At 49.8% G+C, this 13699-nt stretch overlaps 1 protein-coding gene across 1 annotated transcript in view; it reads right to left on the bottom strand.

Moving 5' to 3' along the window:
* Positions 1-274: 274 nt before the first annotated feature.
* Positions 275-13699, bottom strand: part of igf1ra (insulin-like growth factor 1a receptor) — a 318751-nt gene continuing 305326 nt past the window's right edge. Inside the window, exon 21 of the mRNA XM_073025554.1 lies at positions 275-4918. Within this exon, the coding sequence (XP_072881655.1) occupies positions 4555-4918 (364 nt within the window). The 3' untranslated portion in view covers positions 275-4554. The remainder of the gene's footprint in view (positions 4919-13699) is intronic.

The following is a 13699-nucleotide window of genomic DNA, read 5'->3' on the forward strand; positions in this document are numbered from 1 at the left end:
GTGGGGTGGGTGAGGGGATCAGGTGGGCTGGGTGAGGGAATCAGGTGGGGTGGGTGGGGGATCAGGTGGGGTGGGTGGGGGATCAGGTGGGGTGAGTGAGGGTATCAGGTGGGGTGGGTGAGGGGATCAGATGGGGTGGGCTGGGTGAGGGGATCAGGTGGGGTAGGTGAGGGAATCAGATGGGGTGGGTGAGGGGATCAGGTGGGGTGGGTGGGGGGAATCGGGTGGGGTGGGTGAGGGAATCAGGTGGGGTAGGTGAAGGGATCTGATGGGGTGGGGTGGGTGAGGGGATCGGGTGGGGTAGGTGAGGGGATCTGATGGGGTGGGGTGGGTGAGGGGATCGGGTGGGGTGGGTGGGGGGAGCAGGTGGGGTGGGGTGGGTGAGGGGATCAGGTGGGGTGGGGTGGGTGGGGGGAATCACGTGGGGTGGGTGAGGGAATCAGGTGGGCTGGGTAAGGGGATCGGGTGGGGTGGGTGGGGGATCATTTAGCTTCCTTCCATTGGTGGTGTGTGGCAATGTGAAAGGCTTGGCCAGTCAAGCCTGTGGCTTACGCCTCACTCTGCTGAACCCAGCCAATGGCTTTGAACCTTCTGTAGGGGGTGAGGCAGTTTCACTAGGTGCTGGGGGCGTTTAGTGCTGTCAGGTGGGAGAGACACCACTGCCTGGTGAACTGGGCCTTGGCTGCAGGGAGGGGTAGCTGGCACGTTTCCCAAACCCTGGGGCATCTTGGCCGCACAGCCTCTGCCACACATCAGCCAGCTTCAGACTAATCGCCAGCTCATCGCATACTCCTGCCACACAAAATGCCAGCCATGACTCCATTAAAAAACGGGCAAACTCACTCTGCCACCCTGCCTGGTTTTAACCTCCGCTGAATTTGCCCAGTGAGGGTGTTCGACAGTAGATCAATCACATTTCTGATGTTGTGCCTGTCTAATCCTCCGCAGAGAAACGATGCCGACTCACCCACCTGAGGCAGGTAACCTGCCTCCACGGTACTGTCAGACATGAGAACAGAACGGGCACGGCCACTCTGGAGATGCGGGGGGCACCCAGCTACTGCCTGAGTGCAAGCTGAACAAAATCAGACTAGAGGATTCACACTCCCTCAGAACCAGCATGAAAGTATGACGTGGTGGAGGAGTTGCCATGGATACCTGCACTGGTCAACGTGGCAACACATCCATGGCAGATGTGATGGGTCTGGCCAGCTGTTGGCAGGCCATCCTCGAATTTGTACTGATTAATTTGGCATTTGTGCACCTTCCCCACCGAGTGGGTGACCTCTGTAAAAGCTAGCAACCAGCCCTTCTCCAAAGACATCTGTAGTGTGATATGGTTTGTGAATTACTGAGGTTTTCCGGATACTGTACTGTCACTCAGATTGCTGAATGCGAGATGTATTTTATATATAATATATATAAAAAATAAGAGGTAGATAAACATTTAAAAACATCAACAAAAAAAAACTGTCCCCCTGTCAGGTAACATTTAAAATACAACTCTTCAATCAGTAATGATTTGAATTCAGGTCATTTTACAGTGATTTTAACTGATATTACAAAATAAATTAAAAAAAAATCCTACATAGATTACCTTTTAATTAACAGAATTGTGAAAATAATGCATTGGGACAGCAGCAAACAGGAAGCGAGAACTAATCTAGCAAAGGAATAAAGCAAAAAAAAACTCACTATAAACTTTAAAGTTACATCTGGTCACAAATTTCAGTCGTTATTTATTTGTATATATTTCTTTGCTCCTGTGTTTAAGTTAACTGCCTTCCAGTCCAGGTGGAGAATGTCCTTTCAATGAAAGGCTCCTTGGAATCATTTCTGCCAGCACTGGGGCAAAAACAGGACGCTAACCAGCCGCACAAAGAGGCGCCATCTCGGGAAGCCCGGACGGTCAGCATCTTTCACACTCGGCGGAGGTTCAAAGCAAGTGACTCTCCACATCCTGCTGAGAGAGGGGACAATGTGGGGCAAGTCACAATGGGGTATAGCGTAGGAGATGCCATAATGTTTCCTCCCACCGACCCATACTCATTAGTTGCGTTGTTTCAACGCCCAAAGCCTCGTGGTGCGACCCCTGCGATGGGAAGCCACACCTGGAAAGATCTGATACCAAAATATCGGGGGCGCTTCCCCTGTACAATCAAGTCAAAGAAGATTAACCGCTGGCCAAACTAAGATTGTTACTTCGTACTTGAACCCCTACCTTCCCCAATGGTTGGAGTTTGCTGCCTCGTGATAGTTAAGATTTGGTGATGTCAACTGGGTGTCAAGTAACGGACTGGCTATTACCAGCGTGTCACTGAATTTGGTGAACTGATACCCTTTATTGATAGCCACTGTTAATGATGGCCGCCGAGAGATGAAAGCAAACACTATAAAATTGTACAACTCCAAAAGACAAAGGACAACTCTGCGAAATGTCAGGCCATCATCAGAGTGTGGAGTCAGTTAACGGACAACACAACCGCCATGGTCTCTTATCTGCTCAAACCCCTTGCTGGTAATAATTAGAAAATCATAGATAAAACCCTGGACAGGAAAGAGTTAAAGATATGCAGCTGAAAATTTAAAAAAAAAACATTATATTTAAAGAGTTGTCAAGATATCTAACCCAGATAACTTTTCTTTTTTAAAAAAAAGTTCTGAGTTGTTTTGGTGAAGAGCAAAACAATTTTCTACTTATGAACAAAAATTAACATGGAGACACTGAGAAAGACACGTACTAGTATTAAACTGTTTGACCTGAGTATAGTTTTTATCACGCCCTGTACTGATTTAGATGGAAGTTCACAAGGAACATTTCTGCTAGGCTGTGCTGGGAAGAGAACAGTTTGTATTCATGCGCTGAGCTAAGGTGATAGGCAACAACGCAAGGAAATATCTTCCCACTTGTATTCATTTCTCTCGCAAAAAAAAACACAAAGGCGGCAGCTCAAGGCAGCCACACCAATACCAAGAAGAAATAAAAGTCAATTTGAAGCACTGTACAAGGCGCCAAAGGGTTGGTGGAAGAAAAACTAAATGGAAAGGGAGGCCGGGTAAGAGGAACGAAAGGTAAAGTTGATTTCATCTCCAGAGTTAAGGAAAAAAATTATAGCAGCTTTTCTTTAAAGACAGATTGATAATAAACCATAAAAGTTATAAAAGTGACACAATGAGTATCCAAAGGTTTATGGTCAAACATAGAACTGCAAGACCCAATCACTATAATTCTACTGAGCACATCAGAGAATACTTAGCACTTAACTGCTCCTCTTTTTTGTCCTTTGCTGTCACTGGTTTCTTTAACCTTGGCCGCTCTTGCGAGAAGCCGCGCCCTTCTCCGTCCTCGTCTTACCACTTGCCTCGCGGACTGGGCCCTGCCTCACTGCACCCGTGACCTTGAACACCTCCAAGGATGTTCAGCCATTGCTGCCGTCCAGGCTTTTGTTTCAGCGTTAAATTAATCCCAGTGTAGATCGATACGGCAGGTTAATCAGTGAGACGATGTGTGTGTGTGTGTGTGTGTGTGTGTGTGTGAGTGAGTGTGTGTGTGTGTGTGAGTGAGAATCTATCAGCAAGTGCACACACTCGAATTCAGTGCATCTGTCTTTCTGTGAAACACATTCCTAAACCCGTTCTTTGTAAGTGTCGAAACACAATTCTCATAATAAAAACTATTCTTTTCTCTTTAAATTTTGGCAACTTCTATCAGCGATGAGAGATGACTGAATGCAGGAGATGGCGGGGCCCACGAGACAAGTCTGTGCTGTAGCCCCTCCAGCAACAATCATCTCCAGAGTTGGTTCATTAACAGGGATACAGACACTGGATGTGGAAAGGTGTAGTGCCAAGGATCGGAGCCAAGAGCCCAGGCAGCATCCCGACTAAGAGCAGCTCCTCTGTTGGACTTCAGATATGTTTACTGTGCAGTGAGGGTCCTGGGAAACGAGTACCTCATGTTACGAGTTTGTGCAGCCTGCTTGAGCACTGTCAAGTCTTTATTTTCTTCCCAGGAAAACTGCTCGCATTTGAAATATCATTGTGGCGACTGAAACGAGTCCCCTCCACTGTGCAGCAAAGGCAGTTTCAGTTCTACTGAGATACAGTGGTGATGTGTGTGTGTGTGTGTGTGTGTGTGTGTGTGTGTGTGTGTGTGTGTGTGTGTGTGTGTGTGTGTGTGTGTGTGTGTGTGTGTGTGCCCACATAGTTCTGTGTGCATGTGTCTATCTTCCGGTATGTTTGCCTGCCTGTCTACATGTGTGTATGTGTCTGTGTGGGTGCATTTACGCATGCCAGTGCATCTATGTTTGCATGTGCATATTAGTGCATGAGTATGTGTGCACGCGTGCATGTGTGTGTGTGTGTGTGTGTGTGTGTGAGATTTCCTGTATGGGGGGCCTGCCTGTGCATGTATGTACACGTCTATGTGGATGCACGTGTGCATGCAAGTGCCTATTTGTGCATGTGTATGTGCATCGTTGTGTGTGTGCGCATGTGTGTGTGTGTGTGTGCATGTGTGTGTGCGCGCGTGTGTGTGTGTGTGCATGTAGGGGATCAGCAGGTTGTTGACTGCGGCAAAGGCAACACCTTCTCGTTCTTCCTGCCCCCGTTCATGTGGGTGTAGGGCTGCCGCTCGTCGAAGCTGGCTCGCAGGACAATGCCGGGCCCGTTCTCCACCTTGTGGCTGGAGTGCTTGTCCGAGTGCTGCAGAGTGGAGGAGGGGTCGAGAGGAACGCTCTCCATGTTCTCTGCCTCGATATCAAACTCCTCCAAGTCACGGTTCTTGCACTCCTCGCTGTAGAAGTAGGCAACCTCTTGGAAGGACGGGTCCAGGTCGTCCTTAATGCTCTCGATAATCTCCATGAAGGAGGGCCGCATTTTTGGGTTGTACTGCCAACACAAGCGCATCAGCTCGAACCTAGGGCGGGGCAGAGAGTGGACAGTTAGGGAGCAAGGTTCTGGATACCAGCAGCCACTCACTGGGAACCACAATCGCGCGAGGGTCCCAGGCCTGGACCATCACTGGGCGGGAGTGGCATGTGAGGAGGAGGAAAGCATGAAGGGCGGAGGGAAGAAAGGAGATGGAGGGGGTGAGAGGGCGAGACAGAGGCAGGGGGAAAGGGTGAAATTGAGACAAGGAAAGGGTGGACAAACTAACGATGCATTTGCATCAGTCTTCACTGTGGAAGACACTAGCAGTGTGCCGGAAATTCAGGAGTGTCCGGGAGGCAGAAGTGAATGTAATTACTATTACTAAGGAGAAGGTGCTTGGGAAACTGGAATGTCTGAGGGTAGATAAGTCACCTGGACCAGATGGTGTACACCCCAGGGTTCTGAAAGAGGTGGCTGAAGAGATTGTGGAGGCATTTGTAATGATCTTTTAACAATCAATAGGTTCCAGCATGGTTCCAAAAGACCGGAAAATTGCAAATGTAACTCGCCTCTTCAAAAAGGGAGAGGGGCAGAAAAAAGGAAATTACAGACCTCTGTGTTCGGGAAGATGCTGGAGTCGATTTTTAAGCATGTGGTTTTGGGGTACATGAGGCACATGAAAAAGTAGGCCGTAGTCAGCACAGTTTCCTCAAGGGAAAATCTTGCTCGACAAATCCGTTGGAATCCTTTGAGGAAGTAACAATCAAGATAGAAAAGGAGAACTGGTGGATGTTGTGCACTTAAATTTTCAGAAGGCTTTTGATAAGTACTGAATGACGCTGCTTAACAAAATAAGAGCCCATGGTATGAAAGGAAAGATACTATTATGGATAGAGCAGTGGCTGATTGGCGGGAGACAGAGAGTGGGAATAAAGGGAGCCTTTTCGGGTTGGCTGCCAGTGACTAGTGCTGTTCCCTCAGAGGTCGGTGTTGGGACCGATCCCTTTATGTTATTTGTCAATAACTTGGATTATGGCTTTGAGGCCAATACGAAGATAGGTGGAGGAGCAAGTAGAGCTGAGGAAGTAGAGAGGCGACAGAAGGATTTAGATTAGGAGAATGGACAAAGAAGCGGCAAATAGAATACAGTGTCAGGAAGCGTATGGTCATGCACTTTGGTAGAAAGAATAAAAATATAGACGATTTTCTAAACGTCGAGAAGATTCAAAACTCCAAGGTGCAAAGGGACTTGGGCGTCCTCATGCAGATTAACTAAAGGTTAACTTGCAGGTTGAGTTAATGGTGAGAAACGTAATTGTTAGCAGTCATTTCGAGAGGACTAGATTATAAAAGCAAGGATGTAATGTTGAGACTATATAAGGCTTTGGTGAGGTTTCACTTGGTGTATTGTGAGCAGTTTTAGTCTACTTATCCAAGAAAGGATGTGCTGACATTGGAGAGGAGGAGGTTCACGACAATGATTCCATTATCATATGAGGAATGTTTGATGGCTCTGGGCCTGTACTTGCTGGGGTTTAGAACAATGAGAGAGGATCTTATTGAAGCCTATCGAATATTGAAATGCCTCAGTGGAGTGGATTTGGACTGGATGTTTCCTATGGTGGGAGAATCTAGGATCAGAGGGCACATCCTTCGAATAGAGGGATGACCATTTAAAATGGAGATGAGGAGGAATTTCTTTAGCCAGAGAGTGGCAAATCTGTGGAATTCGTTGCAACAGGCAGCTGTGGTGGCCAAGTCATTGTGTGTATTTAAGATGGAGGTTGATAGGTTCTTGACTAGTAGTGTGTGAAAGGTTACGGGGAGAAGGCAGGGGAATGCAGTTGAGAGGAGTATGGATTAGCCATGACAAAATGGTGGAGCGGACTCAATGGGCTGAATGGCTTAATTCTGCTCCTATATCTTATGGGTGTTAAGCACAGGGGTGGATGGGGAGGAGGGGAAGGGGGAGATGGAGATGGGAGGGCAAAGATGGAGGTGTTAGTGAGGGAGGTAGAGGTGGGGTGAGAGGCAAAATGGAGGCAGGAGGAGAAAGACTGAGCAGGGAGGATGGAAGTGGGGGAGGGGGGAGACGGAGGGTGAGTGGGAAGACGGAGGGGCTGGGGGAAGGCAGAAGGGCGAGGGGGTGAGGGGCTAGACAGAAGGGGGAAGAGACAGGCGGGTGAGGAGGAAGACGGGAGGCGGGGGGGATGGAAGGGTGAGGAGGAAGATGAAGGGGAGGAAGGATGGAGGGGAGGAGGGATGGAGACAGAGCGGAGGGATTGGCAGAAGGGAGAGGAGAAGATGGAGGTGAGGAAAGTGGCAGCTCCACTCATTCCCGGCTGCCATCAGAAAGAGAGCAGGAAGGCAGCTGTTGATGTCAGTGGAAGTGTCCCCACACGCGCTGGGATGGACACAAACTCACACACACACCCACACACACACACTCACACAGACACACACACACACCCACACACACACTCACACAGACACACACACACACCCCCACACACCCACACACCCACACTCACACAGACACACACACACACCCACACACACACTCACACAGACACACACACACACCCCCACACACCCACACACACAAACTCACACACACCCACACAGACACACACACACACCCACACACACACTCACACAGACACACACACACACCCCCACACACCCACACACACAAACTCACACACACCCACACTGACACACATGCTCACACACACACACCCCCACATACACACACACACTCACCCCCCCACACACACGCTCACACTCACCCCCCCACACCCTCAGACACACCCCCACCCCCACACGCCCACACTGACACACTTGCTCACACACACCCCCCCACACACACGCTCACACACACACACACTCACCCACACACACACACCCACACCCACAGACACACACACCCCCCACACACACACATGCTCACACACTCACCCCCCCACACACACACACTCACCCACACCCACACGCTAACACACACACACTCACCCCCCCACACACACCCACACTCACCCACAGACACACACACGCTCACACACACACACACGCTCACACACGCTCACACACACACACACACACTCACACACACCCAGACACACACACGCTCACACACACACACACACACACACTCACCCACACACACACTCTCACACACACACACACGCTCACACACACACACACACACACACACACACACACACTCACCCACACCCACACACACCCACTCTCGCACACACACACGCTCACACACACACACACTCACCCACACCCACAGACACACTCACCCCCCCACACACACTCACCCACACCCACACACACGTTGCCGGGACCAGTGGCAGCCGGTGCACCGCCAGTGTGTGACGTCTGCACCCTGTCCTGTCACTTTATCCGCGGTTACACTGGTGTGGGAGGCTGGAGCCCAGACCGTACACGGTGATCAACACTACTCCCCCAGGGGTATCACACGGTGCCTGCAGCAGAGAGGGAGGCCGGCGAGGGATTATGAATTATTTATTTGTAACGCAGAGGAGGTAGATCGAATTTCAACAAGCAGTGGGTCGATATTACTCAATAGAAAAGCCACACCCTGACCTTGCTCTGAGGAACAGTGGTGAGTTTGATGGTGTTGGTGATCTTAGTGGCCCCTTCAGCCAGCTGCCATCCCACAGGCCCGCGAGCTTTTCACACGTGGGAGAGTTTGCCAGTGGTAGGAGAGGGCAGCGCTGTTGCTTATCTTGAGTTCAGCACGTCTCAAGTGCAGGACGGGAAGGCTTGACAGGCTGGTGAGAAAGCTTGTAGATGAGAGGAGGGTACTGACTGGAGATGTCTCCCACCAGCAAACTGTTCTGCTAGCACGAACCTGCCTCAGCAGCTGAACCCCACAGGCCACCTCGTATGCTTCCCTGGACCCATGTTGTGCTTGGCACAGTGTTTTTTTTTTCTCTCCTCACTGTCTTATATACATAATCGTGGTATATTTGTCAACATGGTACGGACAGCAAGTTGTAAATCTGGCAGGAGCAAGAGGATGTTGGGAATGGTGGGGGTGAAGCATTGAAGAAAGGCTGTGGGACAGGTGGTAGAGAAGGAGTGCCGGGAGTCGGTGGGGGGGGGGGGGGGGGGAGGGGGAGACCTACTCAGTCCTGAGATACCAGGCATTTGATTCCAAACAATTGGTTTATGGATCATTCCAGAATGCCTCTCTGGTGCTTCCCGCTCCCGCCCCTCTCCCTTCCCCTTTTCCCAAACATGATATTCCTCTCCCTGACCCCTTGCTGCTCAAGTCCACGATAAAGACCCGTGTCAGAATCGATCAGGTTTATCATCACTCACTTTTTGTGACAGCAGTACAGTGCAATACATCAAATCACTGCAAAAGTCTTAGGCACCCTGGCGAGATACGTGTGCCTTAAACTCTGGCACAGTATTGTCCGAACAACATCCATGACACATGTCGGTGATAATAAACCTGATTCTGATGTGCCTGCGATGCAGCTGTAAGACATCCTTCATTGTACCTGTACTCGTGCACATGACAATAAAATAAACTCGACGCAGCTTGAAATCGGAGCTTCAAAGCAACTTGAGAGTCCGTTGCAGGATTCCCTGAACGTTAACTTGCGGGTTGAGTTGGTAGTAAGGAAAGCAAATGTAATGTTAACATTCATTTTGCGAAGATTAGAATAGAAAAACGAGGATGCACTGCTGAGGCATTGGTCAGACTTCATCCGGAGTAATGGGCCCCCTTATCAAAGAGAGGATGTGTTGATAATGCAGAGGGTCCAGCTGAGGTTTACGAGAATGATCCTGGGAGTGAAAGGGTTAACACATGAGTGTCTTGTTAGCTCTGGCCCATTCCTCAGATGCCAAACTTTACTTGGAGTTTAGAAGAATGGGGAGGGGAGGAGTCTCGTTGAAACCTAATGAATATTGGAAGACCCAGATAGGGCAAACTTGGAAAGGATGCTTAAGACCAGAGGGCACAGCCTTAGAATAGAGAGATGGCTCTCAGAAATGGCTGACCTGGGATTTTCACACACAAAAGGGGGTACCCAACCTTTTTTATGCCATAGACCCCTACCACTAACTGAGGGGTCTGTGGACCCCAGATCGGAAACTCCTGCTATGCAGTTTTCAGAGAGTGGGACTGAAAAACAAAAAAAAAAAATCCAGTGAGCAGTAGTTCTGTGGGCAGAAATACCTTTTAATGGGAAAGATGAGAGGCGAATGGCCAGGCTGGTTCAAGCTGACGGGAAAACAGCAGAAACTCATGTGTTACAACAGTAGTGTGCAGAAGAGCATCTCTGAATGAACAACATGTCGAAGTGAATGGGAGGCAGCAGCAGAAAACCACGGACATAATGACTCTGAGCCGCTTTATTAGATACAGCAGGTGCTTCATGAAACAGCCACTGAGCGTACGTCCTTGACTTCCGGCTGGCTACTGCCCGCCAGATCAAACAGTGTAATGATGGGCAAGAGTGATGCTCCCCATATTCAGCTGAGCCTCGACGAGTGATTCAAGGACAAGTTAAATCTTTCAGATGAGTTGGGAGTCGGGAGGGCGGAGTTGAGGAAACACAACTCCTCAGAGATGGACACTGGCCAACAGAAAGTTTTCTCCTGCGACCTCTATCGCACCACGCTAGATCGGTATGCACTGCCATACCCCGAGCTCTGAAATTAATCTCCATGCTACTTACGGCTAACATCAACAAGACTCCACAACAGGCTCATTAAGGGAAGGTATGCAAGAGCCAATCACATGCCAGCATGAGGCAGCAAAACTCACAGGCTGTGACCTGACACTCACCCTTCTCCCCTCCCAGAAAACAACCATTAAAGGAAAACTCGCATCCCTCACCCTCGACGCGTGTCCCTGCCACTCGAGGAGCCGGTGCGGGCTCAGAGTCAGAGAGGAAACGCTTTACACTGGAATAAAGGCCACCTCCAGCCTCCGCAAAGGGACGGACAAAGGCAAGCGAGGTTCCTGTGACCGGTGGAACAGCTGGAGGTTGGGGGTGGGTCATGAGGGAGAGATAATGAAGCAGATTCTTGTAACGCCGCCCCTGTGGCGAGATACAGTTGCCCAAACACATCAACCGGGATGGCGGGCAGAAGCCAAGCCCAGTGCTGCAACGACGCACAATGTCCCCAGCCGGCGGCTCCAGCGAGCTGGGATGACAGGACGATAAAGCATGACCTTAAAAGTGCATCAGCCCTTTGGGAAATCTGGAATGATATATTCGATGATACAGCAATTTAATTTTAGGATGGCTGCAGATTAATTGCAGGTTTTTGCAAGTGACAGTAATTGCTGATATACTCGCCAATTTTGCAGGCAGGAATTTGATTTGCTGCTTTCTGCAAGATTGCCAACACAGTCAGATTAAATTCCAATACTTCCCACTACGAGCTTGCTGGTGGCGGTAACACAGAGCCATGAGCTGCTGGCTCACTGCTCCTGCTCTCTCTCTCTCTCTCTCTCTGTGCCCTGACCCTACAGGGAAAGTGGCCCAGAGTCTCCCTCTGGGGTGCAAGTGGGAGAAAGAGGACGAGGGAGACAACTGGAGGAAAGCAAGGTCACGGAACTGGGGGAAGGTGAGAGAGAGGAAGGAGAAAATTGGTGGTCAGGGGTGCAAGAAGAGGAAAAGTATCAGAGAGTGGGTGGGGTAAAAGAGGGTGCTGGGAGGAGAGGGCAGGGGATAGAAGAGGGTGGTGAGGGCAGAGGGAAAGGTAGGGAGGAAAAGGAAGAGAGAGGGAGGGATGGGGAGAGGGCAGGGAAAGGGGGCAAGTGATAAAGAGGGGTGGTAGAGAGGGCAAGTGGTAAGGTTAATGGGGTGTAGGGAGAATGACAGAGAGGAGGAGAGATGGGGAGGGAGGGGGAGGGGGAAAGGGGAGAGGATGGAGGGGGGGGAAAGAGTAGTTATTAGAAGAAAGAGTGAGAGTTAACAGTAGAGGGTAAAGTTGGTGCAAGGTTTGGTAAGTGTCATTAATATCCTTGCTGGAAATTCCTGGGAATGTGACAGCCAGAGCTGAGGAAGGTTCAGATGAGAGTCACACAGGGAGAATTCAGGAGAGCAGAGAATGCAGGCCAATGTTTGAATGAGGTGAGGGAAAGAGGAGTGGGGAGGAGAAGCACAGATTCAGAGTCTGCACACATCCTCCAGGGAAGTGGCTGACAGCAAACCAGAGGGGCGTCAAATTAATCCTCCTCCAGCGGTTGTTTCACTGTGAACTATGTCTACAATGGCAGATATCAGCGGCACAACAGTCATCCGCAGCACGCTCCAACACAATATCCAGCACGGTCATTGTCTTTGCTTCCTGAAGACCAGGAGCTGGAGGTGTCCGACCAGGAAATCATCCTGTCCCTTTAGCAGTGAACCTCTGGCCCAATCCCCAAAGCACTTTGAATACAACCCTTCTCAATAGGCTTCACCCAAACCATAAGCAGAATTGGGCCATTCAGCCCATCAAATCTTCTCCACCATCCCATCTTAAATCTCAACCCCATTCTCCTGCCTTCTGGCCATAACTTTGGCTGCCCGGAGTAATCGAGAATCTATCAACCTCTGCCTTAAATATGCCATACTGCTTGGCCTCCCCTGCCATCTGTGGTAATGAATTCACCACCCTTTCCCTAAGGAAATTCCTCTTCACTTCTGTTCTAAATGGACACCCCTCTGTTCTGAGGCTGTACCCTATGGTCCTAGACTCAAACACTATAGGAAACATCCTCTCCATGCGCACGCTATCTAGACTTTTCAATATTTGATTCATATTCAAGGCTTGCTGTTCACTACTGTTCTTCCACTCAGCTGCGTCAGTTTAATGTCCACCACTGCCCACCGTATGTGTGCAGCAAGCTGGACTGGAACTGCAGTCTCTGAGAAAAGATTTTCCACCAGAACCTCTTGACTCAATAACATCTTTTACTTACATTAATTCCAAATTTGAGTCACTATTTAGTGGTGCTGATTCAGCTGCTTTTGAAGGGGGATTTGGAATAACCGAGAACTCTGGAAGCACCAGACACTAGCTCACCACAATGGAGGCAGTAGCAAGTTTTGCAGCAAGGGTTAGCCACGAGAGTGAGAACACTTTCCACCCAAAGCAAGGAATTTACCACCGCAAGGTACTGACACTGAGGGCGCAAAGATGCGCAAGTGAATTCTGTTTTGGTAAAAAGTCTCCTTTCATTTCTCCCTCCCCCGACGCTGCCTGACATGCTGAACATTTCCACCAGAGCCTGAGAATCAAAACAACTGCAGCTGCTGGAAACCCGAAACAAAAACAAACGTTGGAAACGCTTCGCAGGTCAGGCAACATCTGTGGAGGGAGAAGTCGCGGCATTTGAGACTCTTCATCAGAACTGGGTTTGCAAACCCGAAATGTTAACAGTTTTTTTTCGTTTTTCTCTCTCTCTCTCCTCCCCCCCGCCTCCCTCTCCCCCTCCCTCCCTCCTCTCCCCCCCCCCCCCCCCCCCACATCTGCTGACTGACCTGCAGAGCATTTCCAGATTTTCGGTTTTTATACTGATAACCGCCTGGTTTTATTTCAGATATGCGGCTTCTGCCTTGCTTTGTATTTATGGAATTACTGGGAGGCTGAGATCTAGGTTGGAGTGTGGAAGGTGAGGAGGCAACACCGAGGTGATAGATGACGCCAGGGGTAGAGTTGATGGACCTTGCAACCTGACAGGCTCTTACACCGGGAACCCAGGAATTCTTGTGCCCCCCTAGATGGGATAGTCTGTTGAACTACCCCGGCTCCATAAAGCCCCACTCCAAACAACGACTTA

This window comes from Hemitrygon akajei, chromosome 21, assembly GCF_048418815.1.
Source record: "Hemitrygon akajei chromosome 21, sHemAka1.3, whole genome shotgun sequence".
NCBI lineage: Eukaryota > Metazoa > Chordata > Chondrichthyes > Myliobatiformes > Dasyatidae > Hemitrygon > Hemitrygon akajei.